We start from the raw sequence: 21,151 nt of genomic DNA on the forward strand, positions 1-21,151 counted from the left end.
TGCCACAGTTTGTTTATCCATTAACCAGGTAATAAGACAACTGGGCTGTTCTCAATTTTTGGCTATATGATATACAACTGCTATGGACATGGTGTACCACTCTTTGTATAGACATATATTTTATTTTTCCCTTAAAACCCAACATTTTCACTTTTTCTTGGTTTACTACCTCAATTAATAGTTACATCTATCCCAAGAAAGACTGTGTAGTAATTTTTTTTGAAATCTTGCACATGTAAAAGTATCTTTATTCTACCCTCACGTAGTTTATTTAACTTTATTGAAATATAATTTACATACCATAAAGTTTTCCCACTGTAAGTGAATGATTCGTTGATTTTTAGTAAATTTATAGAATTGTGCAACCATTACCACAATCGAATTTTAGAATAACTCCACCACCGGACTTCCCTAGTGGCGCAGTGGTTAAGAATCTGCCTGCCAATGCAGGGGACACAGGTTGGAGCCCTGGTCCGGGAAGATCCCACATGCCGCGGAGCAACTAAGCCCATGCAACTCAACTACTGAGCCTGTGCTCTAGAGCCCGTGAGCCACAACTACTGAGCCCGTGTGCCACAACTACTGAAGCCCACGCGCCTAGAGCCCGTGCTCCACAACAAGAGAAGCCACTGCAATGAGAAGCCCGTGCACCACAACTAAAAGTAGCCCCCGCTTGCTGCAACTAGAGAAAGCCTGCGTGCAGCAATTAATACCCTATGCAGCCTAATTAATTAATTTTTTTTAAAAAAAGAATAACTCCACCACCAAAAAGTTCCTTTGTGCCTATTTGTAGTCAACTCCCAACCAACCCAAGGCAACCATAGAACTGCTTTCTCCCACTATTGATCTCCCTTTTCTAGATATTTCACATAAATGGAATCATTATCTGACTTCTTTCACTTAGCATAATGTTTTTGCACTTCATGTTGTAGCATGTATCAAGAATTGATTCTTTTTCCATTATTGAATAATATTACATTGCATAGATATACATTTTGTTTATCCATGGCCACACCGTGCAGCTTCCAGGGATTGAACCCCGGGCCAGGGCAGTGAAAGCGCCGAATCCTAACTACCGGACCACCAGGGAACTCCCTGTATACAAGTCTTCATATGGACAAGTTTCCATTTGAGTAGTACATAGGAATAGAATTGCTGACTTGTATGCTAAGTTTATGTTTAACTGTTTGACACTACTAAATTGTTTTCCAAATTGGCTGCTGATTTTACATTTCCCATGTAGGAGGATTTGTTTCTCCACATCATCGCCAATAGCCATTTTAGTAGATATAGAGTAGTATCTCACTGTGGTTTGCTTCGGATTCAGTGAGCCCCCCTCTGGCAGTGAAGCTGTTGGTTTGTGCAGCCTCCCCAATTCTGGGACAGCTAGCTTGCTGACCAAGCTCGGGGAATGTTAGCAGCCTCAGACAAGAATGCCACAGACTCTCACTGTTCTAACCAGAGTTCAGAAGTTTTTCATGGATAAATGCTTCTCAATTTCTCATTTACTTATGGTCAATTTCCAGAGCCCTAAATCTTTAAAAAAATCTTTTTTTCCAGTTTCATAATTGTTTTCTGGGGAGAAAATTTGCTGACTACTTTTGGTTGAAAATTTTTTTCTCTGTATGTTTTCGCTGTTTCCTTTCAGCTGTTTTCTGTTTGCTTGCCTTGGTCTCTATGTTTTACATTGCAAGGGTATTTTTGTTTTGTTTTTGTTTTTTGCCTTGTCTGCACATTGGAATTACCTGGAAAGCTTTTAAAATCCTAGTGCCCAAGCTGTACCCCCAGAACATTACATCAGAATCTCTGGGGGAGGGCCCAGCCAGCTGAGAATCAAAATAATTAAATGAACTATAAACCACTGACAAAGAGAACTGTAAACAAATTTTAAAAAGGAAAAGAAAAGGGCTTCCCTGGTGGCGCAGTGGTTGAGAGTCCGCCTGCCGATGCAGGGGACGCAGGTTCGTGCCCCGGTCCGGGAAGATCCCACATGCCGCAGAGCGGCTGGGCCCGTGAGCCATGGCCGCTGAGCCTGCGCGTCCGGAGCCTGTGCTCCGCAATGGGAGAGGCCACAACAGTGAGAGGCCCGCCTACCGCCAAAAAAAAAAAAAAAAAAAGGAAAAGAAAAATAGAATTAATAAGTCTATACCTGTAAAGAAAAAACTCACACTCCTCCTGTGTTGCTTTTTTTTAAAATAAATTTATTTACTTTTTATTTATTTATTTTTGGCTGCGTTGGGTCTTCATTGCTGCGCATGGGCTTTTCTTTAGTTGCAGCGAGTGGGGGCTACTCGTGGTTGCGGTGCGCAGGCTTCTCATTGCGGTGGCTTCTCTTGTTGCAGAGCACGGGCTCTAGGCACGTGGGCTTCAGTAGTTGTGGCTCGCAGGCTCAGTAGTTGTGGTGCACGGGCTTAGTTGCTCCGCGGCATGTGGGCTCTTCCCGGACCAGGGCTCGAACCTGTGTGCCCTGTATTGATAGGTGGATTCTTAACCACTGCACCACCAGGGAAGTCCCCCTCCTGTGTTTCTTCTTTACTGTCACACTACTACCACATTCACATCACTTCCTACACCAGATGTGTGGCAGTTTTCCCCATTGCAAGCAATTCTGTGACACCAGCTGGGTGTCCTACAACTTAATTCTGACACTAGCTACCTGGAGATAGCTAGTGTCAGATCCCACAGGTTAAGGGCTTAGTTCTGTAAGACTGACCCCACTTCACATGCTAATCGCAAGAATTGGATCCTCAGCTTACCCGCAATTTCTGTCCGACTTGGCTATAAATCAGAGGTTTCCATGACTTCCTCCCCCTTGGCTTCGATTATTTGCTAGAACAGCTCACAGAATTCAGAGAAACACTTACATGTATCAGTTTATTAAAGGATATGATAAAGGATACTGATAAGCAGCGAGATGAAGAGATACACAAGGCGAGGTCCGGGAGGGTCCCAAGCACGAACTTCTGTCCCCGTGGAGCTGGATGTGTTACCCTCCCAGTACATGGCTGTGTTCACCGATCTGGAAACTTTTTGAAACCAGGACTTAGGGGATTTTTATGGAAGCAGGATCAATCATTAACTCCATTTCCAACCCCTCTCCCCTTTGGAGAATGGGGGAGGGGAGGAGGGGCTGAAAGTCCCAAGTGTCCAATCATGGCTCTGTCTTTCTGGTGAACAGCTCCTATCCAGGAGCCCACCATGAGTCACTTCATTAGACCAAAAGACACTGCTATAACTCAGGAAATTCTGAGGGATTTAGAAACTGTCAGGAACAGGAGTCAAAGACCAAATATTAGAACAAAAGATGTGCCTGGGGGCGGAGATATATATATATGTATATATATATATGTATTTTTTTTTCTCTATTATCTCACCATACCAGCAGAGGAGAAAGAAGATCTCTTGCTTACAGTAGAATGCTGAGGGCCGACTGATAAGTATGTGCTAGTGTTGGAAAAGCATAATTTGGCAGTCATAAAGATTGGATCAGGCAAGAGTCACCAGTGGATGCTAACTTTAGTGGGAATTTTGAGGAACAGGACATTTAAATGGTCTTAAAAGTGTCTGCCCACAGTAGGGAAGGTTCCTTTGCAACACTTAAATGCAATACCTATCCCTAGATGGGATCCTGTACTAGAGGGAAAAAATGCTATAAAGGACATTCTTAGTAAACTGACAAAATTGAAATATGGATGGTTGTATTATATCAATGTAAATTCATAAGGTTGATAACTGTACTGTGGTTACGTAAGAAAATACACATTGAAGTATTTAGGGCAAAGGACTATGATGTATGTAAAAGGTTCAGAAATGATCAAGGAAATAGGGTAAAATGCTGAGTGTAGGGGAATCTAGATAAAGGGTATACTGGTGTTCCTTGAACAATTTTTATTAAAAAAATTTTTTTTCCTTGCACAATTTTTAAATTTACAACTTAAAAAAATAAAAAAGCCAGGGGATTTTCCTGGTGGTCTAGTAGTTAGGATTCGGCGCTTTCACTGCTGTGGCCAGGGTTCAATCCCTGGTCGGGGAACTGAACTGAGATCCTGCAAGCCACGCAGCGAGCGTGGCAAAAAAAAAAAAAAAAAGTCAGGCTCTCACAATTCAAGACAATTGTTCAGAGTTGTTCAGATCCTATAGAGCCTATTTTGGAAGTTAGAAGCCCCCAAATAATTCTGTTTTCTGCAGGAAGCCTCAGATTTTCATTTAAATGATAACAGGTACCTGTATAAAAAGGAATATTCAGGACAACTATATATGGGCTAATTAGAATATTAACCCACCACACATTCTTGTTTAAATGTCTATAAACATAAGCCTACCTATTTACAGCTGTTATACAAATATAAAACCACAATAAATTTATAAATTACCTATAAAGCATTTAAATTAACATTTCAATAGGACAACAAAAAATGTTTTTCTGCTGAAAATAAGTGCTATTTGACCTGTGATCTGCTCCCAGTGCCCTGAGGCAGATGTTTCCAAATTCTGCTGCCACACACTCTGTACTGTGTCATGATGCACATTCTAAGTCCACTTTTCACTCTTCAGAAGACTTTGAAATCTTCCATTCTCAGAGGGACTCAGTGCTCTCATGCCTGTCTGCTTACCTTCCCCTCTGGTTAGCCACTACCACTCAAACCCAGGTGCAGACTCTCAGGTTCCAGGGTGCTTCCTGGTGGTTATCTAGAGCAAACAGAACATCATCAACACTTTTTTTCAGTTATTTTTTAAAACAAAATTTAAACATTTTCTATAGAGTATTGAAGATTCCAGAGAACATGCATGTAACTAATTTTAAGGCAAAATGGCTTGGGAGCAGCATGGGTATGAGAGAGGAAGCAATAGCAACACTTAGACCACCACTGTGGTTACCCCTCATGCTGCATCCCACCCCTGCTGAAACCACCAACCCCATGAGGAAGGCTGAAGGAGAAGCTAAAGAAGAAAAAGCCCAAGGGAAGGATGAACCACATAGGAGATGGGCATCCTTTCATGTATCCTAAAAAGGCACCGTGCAGAAAATGGAAGTACCAGGTGAAGCCTGTGCATTTTGTATAACTATGTTCTTCTTGTGTTCCGTACTACTTGAATTACTGTTTTTATCAGGTCTTATACAAATGCAAATATTTGTAGTTTTTAAAAAACTATGTTAGCACAGAGAACCCCTCATTGTTTCAGAGAAGGTTAAATATCACTAACAGATTATCATAGAAGCTGGATTGAAATGGTCATGAGGGTAAACAAGATTTTGCTTCCTTGGTTTTGGAACTATTCCTCTTGGTTGCCAAGAGAAGGGATCCACTGATATTTACAGCCACTATGGCTGTGAAGAAATGAAAATTCTTTTTTAAGTCCTCTCTCCTTTCCTCTGTGCCATCAGAATGAGCTTTACGTCCTTAAACTCAGACCTGTTGGTACTCCTTTCCTCACAGGCTCCAAATCTGGTCTTTTCAGTGACATTTAGATCGAGTGCCTCAAAGGAGCCAGGAACCATTGTTATTGACTGTGCATTTTTAAATTCTACAGTTTTCAGGACTTCCCTGGCAGTCCAGTGGTTGGGACTCCGCGCTTCCACTTCAGGGGTCATGGGCTTGATCACAGTTAGGGGAACTGGGATCCCGCATGCTGCACCGTGCAGCAAAGAAAAAAAACCAAAACAAAACTAGTTTTCATTAAATTTCCTCAAAATCAAGGTCTGTTTGTGAAAGGAGTTAACATGTTAAGTGGGAATTATTCCTCCTCTAAACTTTTCCTTTTCAAATCATCAAAAAAGACTTCCTTGGGTTTTGTAGCTTTTCCTCTTTTGTAGACCATGGAAATAGGGAAATTGAAAGTTGCTGAATACCATTCCTGATGATCACTCAGGACCTTCCTGAAATGTCATGAGTGTTAATGAAAAGTAGCTTTAATAACATAGACACAATTGGGGGGGTGGTGGAAGAGGGAGTGAGGGAGAGAAGGCGAATGTGTGATTGGCTGGGTTAATATATTCCTGGGCTCTGATTCCATGTCCATTAGATAACCTTCTGAGGGCTGATTCAAGCTTATCCTGATGATAAGAGAGAGCTTTGAACAGTGAGCATAAAGGTTTATTTGTGGAAACTGACATTCTAATTCTAAAATTAGGATAGAAATTCAATTACATGGAATTGAAATTATATGAAAATTCCAAGGACCTAGAAAACCAAAGCAGTCTTAAAAAAAACTGTTTGAAGATTTACATTACCAGATAAAGACTTACTGTAAGCTACAATAATTAAGAAAATATGGTATTGGTACAAGAATAAAAAGAATAATAAAGGGCTTCCCTGGTGGCGCAGTGGTTGAGAGTCCGCCTGCCAATGCAGGGGACGAGGGTTCGTGCCCTGGTCCAGGAAGATCCCACATGCCGCGGAGCGGCTGGGCCCGTGAGCCATGGCCGTTGAGCCTGCGCGTCCGGAGCCTGTGCTCCGCGACGGGCGAGGCCACAACAGTGAGAGGCCCGCGTACTGCAAAAAAAAAAAAAAAAAAAAAGAATAATAAAGAGAATAGAGAGCCCAGAAACAGTCATACATACACAGTCACATGACGAACAATAAAGACATAACCGCAAATAGTGAGGAAAGGCTAGTCTTTATAAATGGTGCTGGGTCAACTTGACAACCATATGAAAAGAACACTATCAACAAAAATTAACTCAAAATAGAACACAAAATGTAAAGCTAAAATGGTGAAACTTTTAGTTTGGCAAAGCGTTCTTTAATATGACATGAAAAGCATGACCTTTTGAGGGTCAAAGTAAAAATTGATAAATTGGACTTTATTAAAAACTTTTGCTTTAATAGGCAAGCCATAGACTGGGAAAAAAATATTTGCAAAACATATCTGCAAAGGACTTTTATCTAGCGTTAAAGAACTTACACTCAACAAGACAAACAATCCAGTTTAAAAAAAAAGGTCAAAAGACAAGAACAACTTCAACAACAAGGGTAACAAATAAGCACATGAAAAGACACTCAACATTATTAGCCAACAGAGAAATGAAATCAAAATCACAATTTAGACACACCCACTAGAATAACTAAAATTTTTTTAAATAAACTTATTTTATTTATTTATTGGGTGCATTGGGTCTTTGTTGCTGCACGCGGGCTTTCTCTAGTTGCAGGGAGTGGGGGCTACTCTTCGTTGCGGTGTGCGCAGTCTTCTCGTTGCGGTGACTTCGTTTGTTGCCGAGCACGGGCTCTAGGCGCATGGGCTTCAGTAGTTGTGGTGCACGGGGTTAGTTGCTCCGCGGCATGTGGGATCTTCCCGGACCAGGGCTCGAACCTGTGTCCCCTGCATTGGCAGGCGGATTCTTAACCACTGCACCATCAGGGATGCCCATAGAATAACTAAAATTAAAAGGGTTTAACATACTAAGTGTTGGCAAGTATGTGGAGGAAAAGGAACAGAAACTCTTTCAATGATGGTAGGGATATGGTACAACCATTTTGGAAAAACCTTGGTAACTTCATAAAAAGGTAAATACACCTACCATATAACCCAGCCATTCTACTCCTAGGTATTTATTCAAGAGAAATTAAAGCACGTGGCCACACAACGAGTAGTACACAGATGTTTATAGCAGCTGTATTTGTAATAGCCCCCCAAATGGAACCAACCCAAATTTCCATCAACAGGTGGATGGAAAAACAAATTGTGGTATTTCCATATAATGGAATACTACTCACCAAAAAAGGAATGAATTGTTAATAAATGCAACAACATGAATGAATTTCAACTTAAAATAATTATGCTGCAAGAAGCCAGTGCAGGGACTTCCCTGGTGGTGCAGTGGTTAAGAATCTGCCTGCCAATGTAGGGGACACGGGTTCGAGCCTCGGTCCAAGAAGATCCCACATGCTGCAGAGCAACTAAGCCCGTGAGCCACAACTACTGAGCCTGTGCTCTAGAGGCTACAAACCACAACTACTGAGCCCGCATGCCACAATTACCGAAGCCCACGTGCCTAGAGACCGTGCTCCGCAACGAGAAGCCACTGCAATGAGAAGCCCGCGCACTGCAACGAAGAGTAGCCCCCACTCACCACAACTAGAGAAAAGCCTGCGTGCAGCAACGATGACCCAACGCAGCCAAAAATAAATAAATTTATTAAAAAAAGCCAGTGCAAAAAAAAAAGTACATACTAAATAATTCTATTTATATAAAATTCTAGAAAATTCAAATTAATCTATATAGTGATGGGAGCAGAGGAAACTTGTGAAGGTAATGTGTATCTTCATTATCTTGATTTTGGTTATGATTTCTTACATCAAATTATCCAAACATATCAAAGTGTGCATTATAAATATTGAATATATGTAGTTTATTGTGTCAATTATACCTCAATAAAACTGTTACAGAAAAAGGTTTCCCAGAAGGTGGCACTACTACTTGGCTCTGCCCTATGTTGTGAGCTCCCTGGAGCTGGGTGACCCCTTCTAGGGCCATCAGGATGCTGGATTAACTAGGAGGCCCCTGCAAGAGACCCTTGGGGTCAGGAAAGCCAAGTAAACGTGATGGCAATGGATTGGGTGTGGCTGGCGAGTAGGGCTGACTTCATTTCCTTCCACAGCTCAACACAGCACTTGTCCTTCAAACAAGCCCAACTCCTTTGTACCTTTAGCCCCTGTCTTCATGTAGCTAGAGTCTCTCATCATTCAGGTTTTAGTATGAATATCAAGTGCCTTCATCGAGTGCCAGGTCTAAATTGGTTCCTACACCTCATTTTGTCCTAAAGTCACTTTCTGTATTTCTATATTTTCTTCATGGCATGTATCACAACCAGAAATTCTTATTCATTTAGTTATTTCCTTTCATTAAAAAAAATTATTTATTTTATTTTTACTTCTGGCTGCTTTGGGTCTTCGTTGCCGCGTGTGGGCTTTCTCTATTTGCGGTGAGCGGGGCTACTCTTCGTTGTGGTGCGCAGGCTTCTCATTGTGGTGGCTTCTCGTTGCGGAGCACAGGCTCTAGGCACGCGGGCTCACCAGTTGTGGCTCGCGGGCTCTAGAGCACAGGCTCAGTAGTTGTGGCACACGGGCTTAGTTGCTCTGCGGCATGTGGGATCTTCCCAGACCAGGGCTCCAACCCGTGTCCCCTGCATTGGCAGGTGGATTCTTAACCACTGTGCCACCAGGGAAGCCCCATTTCCTTTCATTTTTATTACCTATTCTCATCCTCCCTCTTTTTTTTTTGCGGTACGCGGGCCTCTCACTGTTGTGGCCTCTCCCGTCGCGGAGCACAGGCTCCGGACGCGCAGGCCCAGCGGCCACGGCTCACGGGCCCAGCCACTCCGTGGCATGTGGGATCTTCCCAGACCGAGGCACAAACCCGTGTCCCCTGCATCGGCAGGCGGACTCTCAACCACTGCGCCACCAGGGAAGCCCTCTTCCTCCCTCTTTTATGCTGTTGACATCCTACAAATCCCTTTACTGGGGGTGCACCCACCCCATAGGTGCCTTAAGTGTTGGCTGACAAACTCACAGTTGCCCCTGACAATGACTGACTGAGGGCTGGGTGAGGGAGAAGGGCACAAAAGATTGGCTCCCTTGCAGTAAGGAGACCTAACTCTGTGGCACAATTTCTACAGTTCCCCGTGAGATCTGGCTAGAGCTCGTCTCCACTTGAGGCCACATTCCTGCTTAGCTTTAGCTCTTTTCCCTGCCCTGTCCTGCTTCCCTTACTCCCTTCTCCCAAAAACACTTCCCCAGTAAATCCCTCAATAATTCTCATCTGAGGCTCTGTTTCTAGGAAACCTGACCCATGACACCCTTGGTTAGCTTCATGAGGGACTATTTTGTTCAATCCCCTAGAACAAATTCCTATCTTAGGCTCTGCTTATGACATTCTCCCCCTTAAGAATGATAGCTTGATGACGGAAGATCTTCCTCACGTTGGAAGAACAGTGTCTGGAACAGAGAAGGCACTCAATAAGTGTGCTGAATGAATACAGGGGAGAGCCCAGGGGTCTGTTTTATAGATTAGCTGATCTGGCCTAGAGGCATTGTGAGTCATAGCCGGTAGACAGCAACTGAGTGGTTCGGAGATGGGGCCAGGCCTGGGACAGCAGTTTGGCACCTCCAACACATCCTCCAGGTGAGGTACAACATGTGAGGATTATTGGGGAAGGATCCTCTGGAAAGATGCAACCTCAAGGGTGGGTCGGGTTCTAGCCTTGGGCTTCCAAGAGACATGTCCCTGAGCCAGATCTAGGGGGTAGTACTGCCCAGCTATGTGTGAGGAGTAAGTGTGTGTTGAATTAATGAAGGCATGACAGAGGTAACCCTGCCCCAGGGTTCCTTCTCTTTTCACTCTCCATTGGGAGAAGAGGAATTCAAAAGAAAGCATATAGTCTTCTTTCTCACACAACAGAATCAGAACGTACAGGAATGGGGGGAGAAGGAGTATGGGACATGTCTGTTATCTGGACTTTAGTTTCCTTGAGCATGTAGTCTGCTTTGGATAAAAGTCACATCCAGTCTGTGCAACCCCTTTTGGCTCAAGCCCTAAGCATAGGTCCTAGCCCATGGCACATGCCCCTACTGGACTGACCACACCAGACTATGATCTACACGCACACATCTGGCTTCCCAGCTGGACCAGGAGCATCTTCAGGGCAGGCATAGGCTGTGCTGGCACCCTCTACCCAGACCAAGGCCTGGCACAAAGCAGATGCCAGTCAGTTCAAGGTTGTAAAATAACTGAATGACGAGGGCAGTAATGCTGTTGGGTATGCTAGACATCCACCAGATACTTTTCAGAATGTAGATCCAGCCCTGGCTTCGCAATGCTTCAGCAGCGCCCTCTAACCCACGGAAGGAAATCTAAACTTTTAAGCCTGCCTGTACAGCACCCTCATATAGTGTCCTGGTCCCCCTTTCCAGCTTCCTCTTCTGCTATTTCCAGCTCAATACCCTACACCAATCCTACCCCAAGCTCTTCCTCACATGTGCAACATTCGAGCCTTGCCTAGCTCTTCCCTCTGCCTAGCGGCTCTCCCTTACCCACCCCCAATCTACCTGTCAAATTCCTGTGCATCTTTTAAGTACCTGCTTGTCTCTGCTATCATTCCTTCCTCCCTTAAGGGCCTATTAACCCCTTCCAGCAGCCACCCAGCACTCAGAGAGCAGGGTTCTGGTCCTTCACCTGCCCATCTATCCCCAAAGCCTGACAGAGTAGTCTTTGGGGAAGGGGGTTTCGGGGAGACTTCTGCTAGTACGAGTGTGCAGGGATGGACTCCTCAGTGGCCAGCAGCTGGCTAACCCTGAGCGCCAGCTGCGGGCCTGAGCCCTGCCCACCAGGCCTCGCGGTTTGAGGGGGCAGCACGTCCAAGCAGGCTGCTCACCCAGACTCTTGCTCTCCAGCAGTGCCCCTGGCTCGCCTTTATCATTCTGGACATCGAGGCTTGCGAGGCAAGGGAGCAGCCTGGGTCGCCCGCGTCCTCGAGGCTCTGCTCTGGGTATCCGTGCGCCTGACGAGGCCCACCCGGCCCTTGCCCTGGAGGCCTTCGGGTACTCGGCCTCGGGCCATGCGAGCCGCCTGTGGGAACAGCTGCGGCAGTTCTGGGCCCACCATTTCTCGCGGCGCTTCTCGCCGCGGCGCCCTCCGCTGCGCCGCATCTCCTCCATGTCCACCTTCTACCTGCTGGACCACCAGACGCGCCAGGCAGAGCTAGGCCTCAGCTACGGCACACCGCGCACGCGCCTCAGCGACGAGGCCTTTGTGTTCCGCGGCGGCCGGTGGACCACGGAGGGCCAGCCGGTGCGGTCGCGGCCGCAGCTGCCCTCGCCGACCACCTCGGGCTGGAAGGCGCAGGTGCAGCGGATCAAGAGCCAGGTGCTGCTGGAGGAGAACAACTACCTGAAGCTACAGCAGGAACTGCTCATGGACATGCTGACGGAGACCACAGCACGCATGCACCTGTTGGAAAAAAAAGATAGACCACGAGGCAAGCACTGCCGCTGCGGCGCGCGCCTGGCAGAGGAAAATGCGCAAGCGCGAAGGCGCGTGCAGCGCGCTCCTGACCGAGCCGCTGACTCCAGAGTCGCGGTGACGCAATAAAACCCGTGCAGCGCATGCGCACCTCGCTCCACACCTTAGGCCCGGTCTCGTTCCTGTGGCCCCTAGAGGGCCCGGCCAGGACTGGGCTCCGGGTGGGCGGGAGTCCGCTGCGCGCCTTCAGGGACCATCACTCCGGGCCTGGTGTGGAGGGGAGACTCAGCCAGCAGTCCGTCTCGGGAGGGTGCGATAGGGCGGTGGAGGAAGATGTTTGCAGCCCGTTGGAAACGCGGAGTGGGAGCCAGGCTTGCAACAGTGCAGCAGGGGGCGGGGATGGCCGGCGATGAGAGGTAGTGGTAGCAATGGCTTTCTTGGCCCGAGGGACGGAGGGCAAAGTCCGGGAGGCGGGGAAACCTGGGCTCAGGGATGGAGGGTGCGGTTGGGCGGGCGGGCGGGCGGGGTCGGTGACCTTACAGTTGGCCTTTCCCTCCCTGAGGCGATCCCGGGAGGGGTTTCAGCCCGAGTCCAGGATAAAAGTGTATTTTACGACCTGGAAACTGTTTCCCGAAAGAATCCCTCGAAACTTTGAGCTCTGCCTCCCCCTTCTGGCTGTGTGGCTTTTGGCGAGTCGCTTTTCGTTGCGGGTTTCCTTTTCCTCTCTCTAGAATTATGGGTCGGGGATACAAACAAACACTGTCCAGAGCTAATCCAGCGCACAGATAGGATTTGCTCGACCCACCTTATTTTACAATTTTGCATGAGTTGCCAACATTTAAGAATTTGGAGATTTCACATTAAAAATCCAGATTTCCCGTGTTCTCCTGAAAACCCAGAAGACTCAGCCATTGCTGGACCTTGGTTTTGCCCAGCAGCAGTTGCCTGAATTGTGGCTGTCAGCTCCTGCTCAGCTTCACTCCTTTCCTCCTATAGGTGTCTGATTTTGGATCTCCTTCTATATCCGTTCTAGATCGATGTTCTCTCCTGGAGCATAGGGAACCATGTGCCCAAGGTATCATATAAAGTGCTTTTGGTGAGGGTGTTGTGAGTGATGTGGCTGCACAACAAAGGTGATGGCACTGGTCCTTGCAATCTGCAACCTTCCCTTGGAATGTAGACAGGCCCTTTCAGCACCCAGTGAAACTTAAGTCCGGTAGGATTACAACACATTTTCTTAGAGTCATGTGAAAACTTTGAGAGAAGTGGGTGTCCTTCTTCGGCCTAACTTGCTTTCAGGAGAAAGACTAGGGATTACTAAACCACTACTGTGTATAAAAATGTGGCCTAATTAAATCAGCAGAACAACACAAAACATGTCATTAGACACTATGCTTAAAAACATTTCTTTTGAGCAGTGCTCTTTTGTATTTTAATAATTTTATATTAACATAGATTAAAATATTTTTAAATAGTTGTAAAATATAATTTCCTTTTAGAATAACTTAGAAAATAAAAAATATACAGAAAAGGAAATGAGAAGGGAATCAAAACAATACCTAGAAAAAAACACAAAATAAGGCACTGATGGAGAAATTATACTAAGTGAAAGAAGCCAGATGCAAAGGACCACATATTGTATGCTTTTGTTTATATAAAATATCCAGAATAGACGAATCCACAGCCGGGGGATGTGGGGAGGAAGGAGTGACTACTTAACAGGAGCAGGGTTTCCTTTTGGATTGATGAAAAATGTTTCGGAGCTATAGTGGTCGTACAACATTGTGAATGTTCTAACAGCCACTGAATTGCACACTTTAAAACAGTTGAGTTTTATGTGAATTTTACCACAATAAAAAAAGATTTTTTTTAAGGAGGAAAGTGCTTTACATTAAAACAGATAAAAACTATGTGGTATGGGGAAATAGCAAAAATCATAAAGGTGATCCAAGAGTACCTAAAGTTTAAGGAATATCGCTTTGGCCAGAGCACTTGCAAACAAATAGTTTATTTTCTAGAACAGAGAAAAGTATCTGCCTTGCCAGATCAGCAGCAGATGGGGAGCCCCATGTTTAGGGAGGGGTATCCAAGTGGATAAAGGACCCAGATCAAATGGGGCAGAATGATATTTTAAGATATCTGACTTTGTTCTTTCTGCTCTGGAACTTCACCCCCTGACTGAGGCAGCAAGCTCATTGCCCCGGGGGTGGGGGTGGGGCTGTATGTGTGTGACAGAGCAGAAAGTAGGAACAAAGAACTCTTTGTGGCTTTCACCTTCTACAGCTCAGAACCCTCTGGGGAACAGAGCTTTGAAAACACATTTTTTGGGCTTGAGGAGGGAGGTCAAAAAGGCTGTAGATTTGTCTACAGCAAGAGGAAAGATGAAGGGAAATGGAAGTAGAGATCCTTCCATCTTGGAAAGAAGTCCTTTCTTGACCCTACATTACTTTCCAGCTACTGCCTCATTTCTCTGCTTCCCTTTATAACTAAGCTCCAAAAAGTTGCTTATATTCACTGTCTTCAATTCCTCCCCTCCCTCTTTGCTCTTAGTTCCCCTCAGCTTTGGATTTCTCACCTCCAAGTCTCCCCAGCCTGCTCTTGTCAAGAATGACATTGCCTCCAGTGTTGTTAAGTCCTTTGGCTAATTCTCCATCCTCATCTTGGCCCATCAGCAGCATTTCATGCAGTTGACGCCTCCTCATCTTCACTTGTCATCTAGGACACTACACTCTTCTGATTTCTCTCCTGCCTCACAGTTGCTCCTTCTCAGTGTCTTGCTGATTTCACTTCCTTCAGGTGTCTACTTAAATGTCACCTTTTCAGTGAAGTTTTCCCTAATGACTTTATTTAAAAGAGCATGCATTCTCCCCACACCCAACCAAACCAGCACAACTTATCCTCCTTTCCTGCTTTGTTTTCTAGCATCTGTCACCATTTGACCTCCTATGTATTTTGTCAGTCTCCCTCCACCCGCTCTGCCCCAACTAGAGTGTAAGTTCCATAGGGCTTTTTTGTGTGTGTGTGTGTGTGGTACGCGGGCTTCTCACTGTTGTGGCCTCTCCCGTTGCAGAGCACAGGCTCCAGACGCGCAGGCTCAGCGGCCATGGCTCATGGGCCCAGCCTCTCCGCGGCATGTGGGATCTTCCCGGACCCGGGCACGAACCCATGTCCCCTGCATCGGCAGGCGGACTCTCAACCACTGCGCCACCAGGGAAGCCCTCCATAGGGTTTTTTTCTGTTTTTTTTTTTCTGTATCTTAGTTAGAAAAGTGCTTAACACTTACTAGGCTCTCTCCAGATATTCCTAGAATGAACAAAGGTCTATAAGAGACAGGCACCTGAATCCCAGGAGCAGATGGTGTTTGGCCTTTGGTATTGTCATAGGTATCTAATCCTCTAGGAGGCAGGGAAGGTGTACCAGATGCTTTTGGAACTTTCGGTTGCATCTGATAAGCCCACCTCTGATTTTAGCCACAACTATGGTGGATGGCTCTGCGTATAATGTCAGTGCCTCATTTCAGGTGTCTACTGTGGGTTTCTCGGCCTTTCTGCTTCAGGGCTTTCTCCTAAGCCTCAGGAGCTCTCTCAACCCACAGACATAGCCTGGGAGTGCAGGAGAGTTAACGCCTTCTGGGGGCAACCTCCAGTAGAGGACAGAAAACAAAACACACTTTGTTGAATTTTCCTTCTACCATTTTCCTCACTCCCCCTCTCTCAGTTCATGGAATCATCTACCAGATAAACTGCACCCAAGTTCTAAGCTCAGACTCTGCTTTTATGGGGATTCAAGCTAAGGCAGTTAGTAAGAAGTAGCACTAGAAGGCAGGCCATAGGGAAAGGAATCTAGAACTAGATCACCCCCCATTCAGAAGGCTCGCTCACCACTGTTGGTGAGAAGGATGGTAGTAACCCCTAGTGTCCTAAAGCATAAGACTCTTACCTTTGGTGGATTGGAATGAGATAGAAATTGAAGGGAAAGTTTGGCTTATGTAGTAGCTTTGGCACTCGAAAGATATGGAGGCAGCTGTAATTACAAGGATTATGGAAGTGGTTAACTTTTCTAAACTGTCTTAGAAGCTTTGAAGAAAGAATGAAAGGCTCTTCTTAGCCCACTCAACTCAGGGCATGATATGAAAGCTGGAAAGTCTCCCAAGGCAACATGTAAAGAACTGCTCACTTCTGCTGCCAGGAAGCAGAGTGTGCTGAAAATAAGGCTCAAGATTTAATCAAGGGCAGTAGAGCTGCAGAGAAGACCGGGCATCCTTAACAATTTTCCTTTACTAAAGTCAAGCGTTTTAAGGGGAAGGAATGGGACCCTAAGGCCTGGCATGGGGATGTTTGGGTGGATATACCTAAGAACCTTGAGCCCCCAGAGCCCCTGAACCCTTCTGGCCAGTAGCAGCTGCTCCTTCCCTTGATAGAGGAGAACAGCTTTATTTTTCCTGGAGACAATGCAGCGATCTCACCTGAGGTAGATGTCATAAAATGATGCTAATCCTTCTGAAGCTCCACCTCTCGTTGCCTCTAGACCAATAACTAGGATCGAGTCTCAGCATAGCCCAAGCAGTGAAGCACAGTCCCTACTCTAGAAGGAAATAGTTTGATCGTCCAAAAGGTTGCAGGACATGTCTAACCGCAGGACCTCTGGGGGAACAGACATTGGAGTGGATCTAGAGGGTGGGGGTGTATATAACACTGGGTAGGAAGTTGATCGCAATGGAACATTTCCCATAACTCAAGACTAGAGTTCTGCCAAGAGCTTGTCCTAATGTTCTACTAGATGACTCTGGAAAATTGGACACGATGGTGGTCTAGGGTCAATGAGGTGGAGACACCAGAATTGCCTTGGCTGAGTTTAAAGAAGGGTCTGAAGGCTACAGGGAAGTGAGAATATTAGAATGGGTTTATTACATGAGACCAGAAGATTCACCATTTGACTCTTTTCTCTGGGAGATGCCCAGAGGATGCCCCTTTGGCTAAAGCAGTAGGGAATATGACAGTGAGGGGGGGCATTGCATCATTGAGAAGGTGTTGATGGTTGTCCCCAGTATGCCAGGGTTGACAGCAGGAGATGCTGCTAGGGAACTGGGCTCCCTAGTGTCATTGGGGATGATGGGATTTGGGAATGGCATTTAACCATTCTGGATGGTGACATTTACAGATCAGAAGCCAGGAGGGCATTCTTATCATACTTTGCAGCAAGAGTGGAATGGCAACTTGGGGGGCCTCGCTTCTCAGAGACCTGTGGTAATGATGATAATAGGCCACAGTGTTCGTAGGGGCAAAATAAATGGGCAGCCAATGGAGGCAGAGAATAAGTGATAGAAAGGGTTGGGGAACAAGGATGAGAGACATGCCAGCAAAGACAGTCTTGCTATTAAAATGCCTTCCTTAGTATTAGGTCAGTATTTAGATACATCCTAGGAAAGGTAGGTGAGGAATGCTCCAAATAGACTGAAGTTAAGTTTCCACCACTGCAGCAGAGTGGCAGGTTTGACATACAAATTGAGTTATTGAAAAGCAGTTAAAAACCATGTTTCTTGAACACCCAAGAACATGGAGCAAGATCTGTACCAGCCACAAATACCAACAAGGAGACAAGGCAGTGTGAGATGCTGATGTATGGCATGCAGAGAAATGAATGTGACAGTGACTAACCAAATTCAGACCTTTTGTGGATGTCTTAGTTCAGGCTGCTGTAACAAAACATCATAGACTGGAGGACTTATAAACAACCGAAATTAGTTCCTCACAGTTTTAGAGGGTGGAAATCTTAGGTCAGGGTGCCAGCATGGTCAAGTGAGGGCCCTCCTGCCAATGGCTAACTTCTTGTGTCCTCACATGGCAGAGAGCAGAGGTGGGAAGCCAGCTCTCTTGTGACTCTTATAAAGGCACTAATCCCATCATGAGGTCTCCACGTCATGATCTCATCTAATCCTAATCATCTTCCAAGGCCCCACCTCCTAATACCATCACATTGCAGGGTAGGGTTTTGACATATGTTATGGACACATTCAGTCCATAACAGGAGGCAAATCCCAGAACTGGAATCAGGCACAGCAGACAGCAGGGAGACCAGGACCTCTACCTGCAGCAACAGTGCTCTGCACTGAACTCACCCCACAAGTCCAGGTGATAAATGGCAGCAGGGACAGTAACATGGGCCAGTAAAAATGGTCAGTGGTTTCACTTTTGCAAGATGAAGAGAGTTATGGGGATGGATGGTGGTGATAATTGTACAACAATATGAACTAAACAGTACACTGAAAAATGATTAAGATAGTAAATTTTATGTCATGTATATTTTACCATAATAAAAAAAAAGAAAAAAATGGTTAGTGGTGACTGTGTAGAGACTGGGGTCTAGAATAGAATATTAGCCAGAGGAGCATAAGAAGCAGCATAGGTCTTAAGAGGAAAAACAGACTGTATCTGAAAAACAGTATGTGTCCACAAAACAACCTGCAGATCCCAGGACAGAAGTGCTTTCGAAAATACATGTAGGATAAAAGGGGAGAGGAACAGGATGTGACTGCTGAGCGGGTGTAGACAATGGTCACGTGTCCAGGAGAGCCAATGCATTGGCCTTGCGTTGGTTAGGTTGGGGCTTTGCCCTCTTGCCTTTTGTAGGGGACCCAGCTGTCTGGTGGTAGCTGATCTGGGGTATCTCCCAGAAAATCACCTGCTTCCCCTGTGTCTGGCCAGGAGGAAAGTGTTCACAGCCTCGCCCCATTTCTCTACTTTTCCTGTCCCCATCTAGCTTAGCTCTGAACAGCTTCCTGTTGTCACTTACCATTGCTCCTGCCTCACCTGCCAGTTCCAACACATGTGTGTCTCCTCCCTCATACTCCTGGGGCCACTCCTACCAGGACCGACCTCCTCACCTGGTCAGTCTGGGAGGCTGTCTGTGCATGGCCTTGCCTGCCTTTGATTCTCAGATGTGTCTAGCACAGGAACCAGATCACTCAGAAGCCTGTGCCCATGGTGTTCCGTGTGCATCTGCACACGTGTGGGATGGGATTACCACAGAAGTCCATGGCGACCAGAGAGGATGGGCAAGGACCAAAGGCCCACAGAGCCTGCTTGGTCACCAAGAACAGTGCTGACAGGGGAGGAAGGGGGCCTTGCATGGGATCCTGGGAGCAGGACTGGCCTAGGGCTGGACCAGCACCAGCTGCCTCTGGAGCACAGTTCAGGAGCTTTGGCTCCTGCCCCCTTGGGAGCCAACACCAGTGGTGTGTCTGCTGCTTTCTGTCCTCTCCTAATATATTGCACCTACAAAAGTTTAATAAAACTGTAGTATCAATATCTTCAGATACTCAGTCTGTTTTCAACTGGTCTATGTCCAACCTAGCTCTAATCAGCCAGGGCTGACATGAAGTAAGGGAAGCAGGGTCATGGGGCCTCTGTGCATTCAACAGGGTCTGGGGATGGGTTTGGACTCTTGAGATCCATGTCCTGGGGTCATACCAGTGGTCCCACAGCTCTCCAGAGAGAAAGCACAAGGCCAGTCAATGGCTTGGGGTGTGGCCTGTGTGTAGCCTAAGAAGTAAAAGGCAGGTGGGAGAGTGGAGCCTAACCCTCGAGCTGTGAGCAGACCTATAAAGAGACTTAAGAGATATATCAGCTAGTTACAATGCATGGACTTTATTTGGCTCCTGATTTTCAAGCAAACAAACTACAAACAAAACGACAAACAGGTCTTTCCTGGTGGTGCCGTGGTTAAGAATCCACCTGCCAATGCAGGGGACACGGGTTCGAGCCCTGGTCCAGGAAGATCCCACATGCCGCGGGACAACTAAGCCCGTGTGCCACAGCTACTGAAGCCCACGCTCCTAAAAGCCTGTGCTCCGAGACAAGAGAAGCCACTGCAATGAGAAGCCTGCGCACCGCAACAAAGAGTAGCCCCCGCTCACCGCAACTTAGAGAAAGCCCGTTGCACAGCAACGAAGACCCAATGCAGCCAAAAATAAATAAAATAAATAAATAAATTAAAAAAAAAGAAATTTCTGATTAGATAGATGTCCTCCAAACACAACATCCATTGTTTTTAAGTATTGTTTATTACCTCATCCATTTTTTGTAAACAATTAACTGCACATATTTAAAGTGTATAATTGGATGAGTTTTGACTTATGTATATACCCATGAAACCAACAACACAATCAAGTAATGAACATATTCATCACCCCCAAAAGTTCCTTGTGTTCCTTAGTAATTCTTCCCTCCTACCCCTGCCCCAGGACAACACTGATCTACTTTTTGTCATTATAGATTAGTTTTAATTTTTTAGAAATTTATGCAAATGGAATTATTCAGTATGTACTAAAAAACAAAAACAAAACCCTAGTTTCTTTTGCTCTGCATTATTACTTTGAGATTCATCTATGTTGTTGTATACGTCATTTCCATTGTATGGAAACACCACAATTTGTTTATCTACTTGCCTTTTGGTAGAAATTTGGGTTGTTCCTAGTTTTGGGCTATTATAAATAAAGCTGCTATGAACATTTGTGTATAAGCCTTTGTGTGGACGTGTGTTTTCATTTCTCTTGGATATGCTAATTCTGTGTTTACATTTTTGACAAAGTCAGGTTATTTTCCAAAGCAGTCATTTTACATTCCCACCAGTAGTGTATGAGTTCCAATTTCTCCACATTCTCATCAATACTTGTTATTTTCTGTGTTTTTTTTTTATACCCACCCTAGTGGAAGAAATCTCAAAAATTACCATCCATACCCCTCTCACGCTATGCTTACTAAGACTGCAGAGAAATCAATTCAACTAACTCTATATTGATTAAATTAAAAAAAAATTGTGCACACATTTACTTGTTTCCAGAGAAAAAACCATGAAGCAAGGTATATACAGATATGTCTAGCTACACCTCTACCCTGATCATTCCTCCCCATCTAGGTAAATGTTTATATTAAATTTTTTTTAATTAAATTTTTTTTTTTTTTTTTTGCGGTATGCGGGCCTCTCACCGCTGTGGCCTCTCCCGTTGCAGAGCACAGGCTCCGGATGCACAGGCTCAGCGGCCGTGGCCCACGGGCCAAGCCGCTCCGCGGCATGTGGATCTTTCCGGACCGGGGCACGAGCCTGTGTCCCCTGCATCGGCAGGCGGACCCTCAACCACTGCACCACCAGGGAAGCCCTATATTAAATTTTTTAATTTAAATTGTTTCTA

At 45.6% G+C, this 21,151-nt stretch overlaps 1 protein-coding gene and 1 long non-coding RNA gene across 2 annotated transcripts; both read left to right on the top strand.

Annotated features, from left to right (window-relative positions):
• The first annotated feature begins 7,092 nt into the window (after positions 1–7,092).
• On the top strand, positions 7,093–9,063 carry LOC113614693 (uncharacterized). Its single transcript, XR_003430703.1, has 3 exons — positions 7,093–7,257; positions 7,794–7,796; positions 9,043–9,063. It is a non-coding gene; the product is annotated as an uncharacterized LOC113614693 (long non-coding RNA).
• A 1,012-nt stretch (positions 9,064–10,075) lies between these two features.
• CBY3 (chibby family member 3) lies at positions 10,076–12,082 on the top strand. Its single transcript, XM_027096429.1, is given in 3 exon segments — positions 10,076–10,125; positions 11,397–11,958; positions 11,960–12,082. Coding segments are annotated over 3 exon segments (735 nt in total).
• The last annotated feature ends 9,069 nt before the right edge of the window (positions 12,083–21,151 follow it).

The sequence above is a fragment of the Aethalodelphis obliquidens genome, unplaced genomic scaffold (assembly GCF_003676395.1).
Source record: "Aethalodelphis obliquidens isolate GAN/ISIS:26980383/991018 unplaced genomic scaffold, ASM367639v1 scaffold102, whole genome shotgun sequence".
In the NCBI taxonomy this organism is placed as follows: Eukaryota; Metazoa; Chordata; class Mammalia; order Artiodactyla; family Delphinidae; genus Aethalodelphis; species Aethalodelphis obliquidens.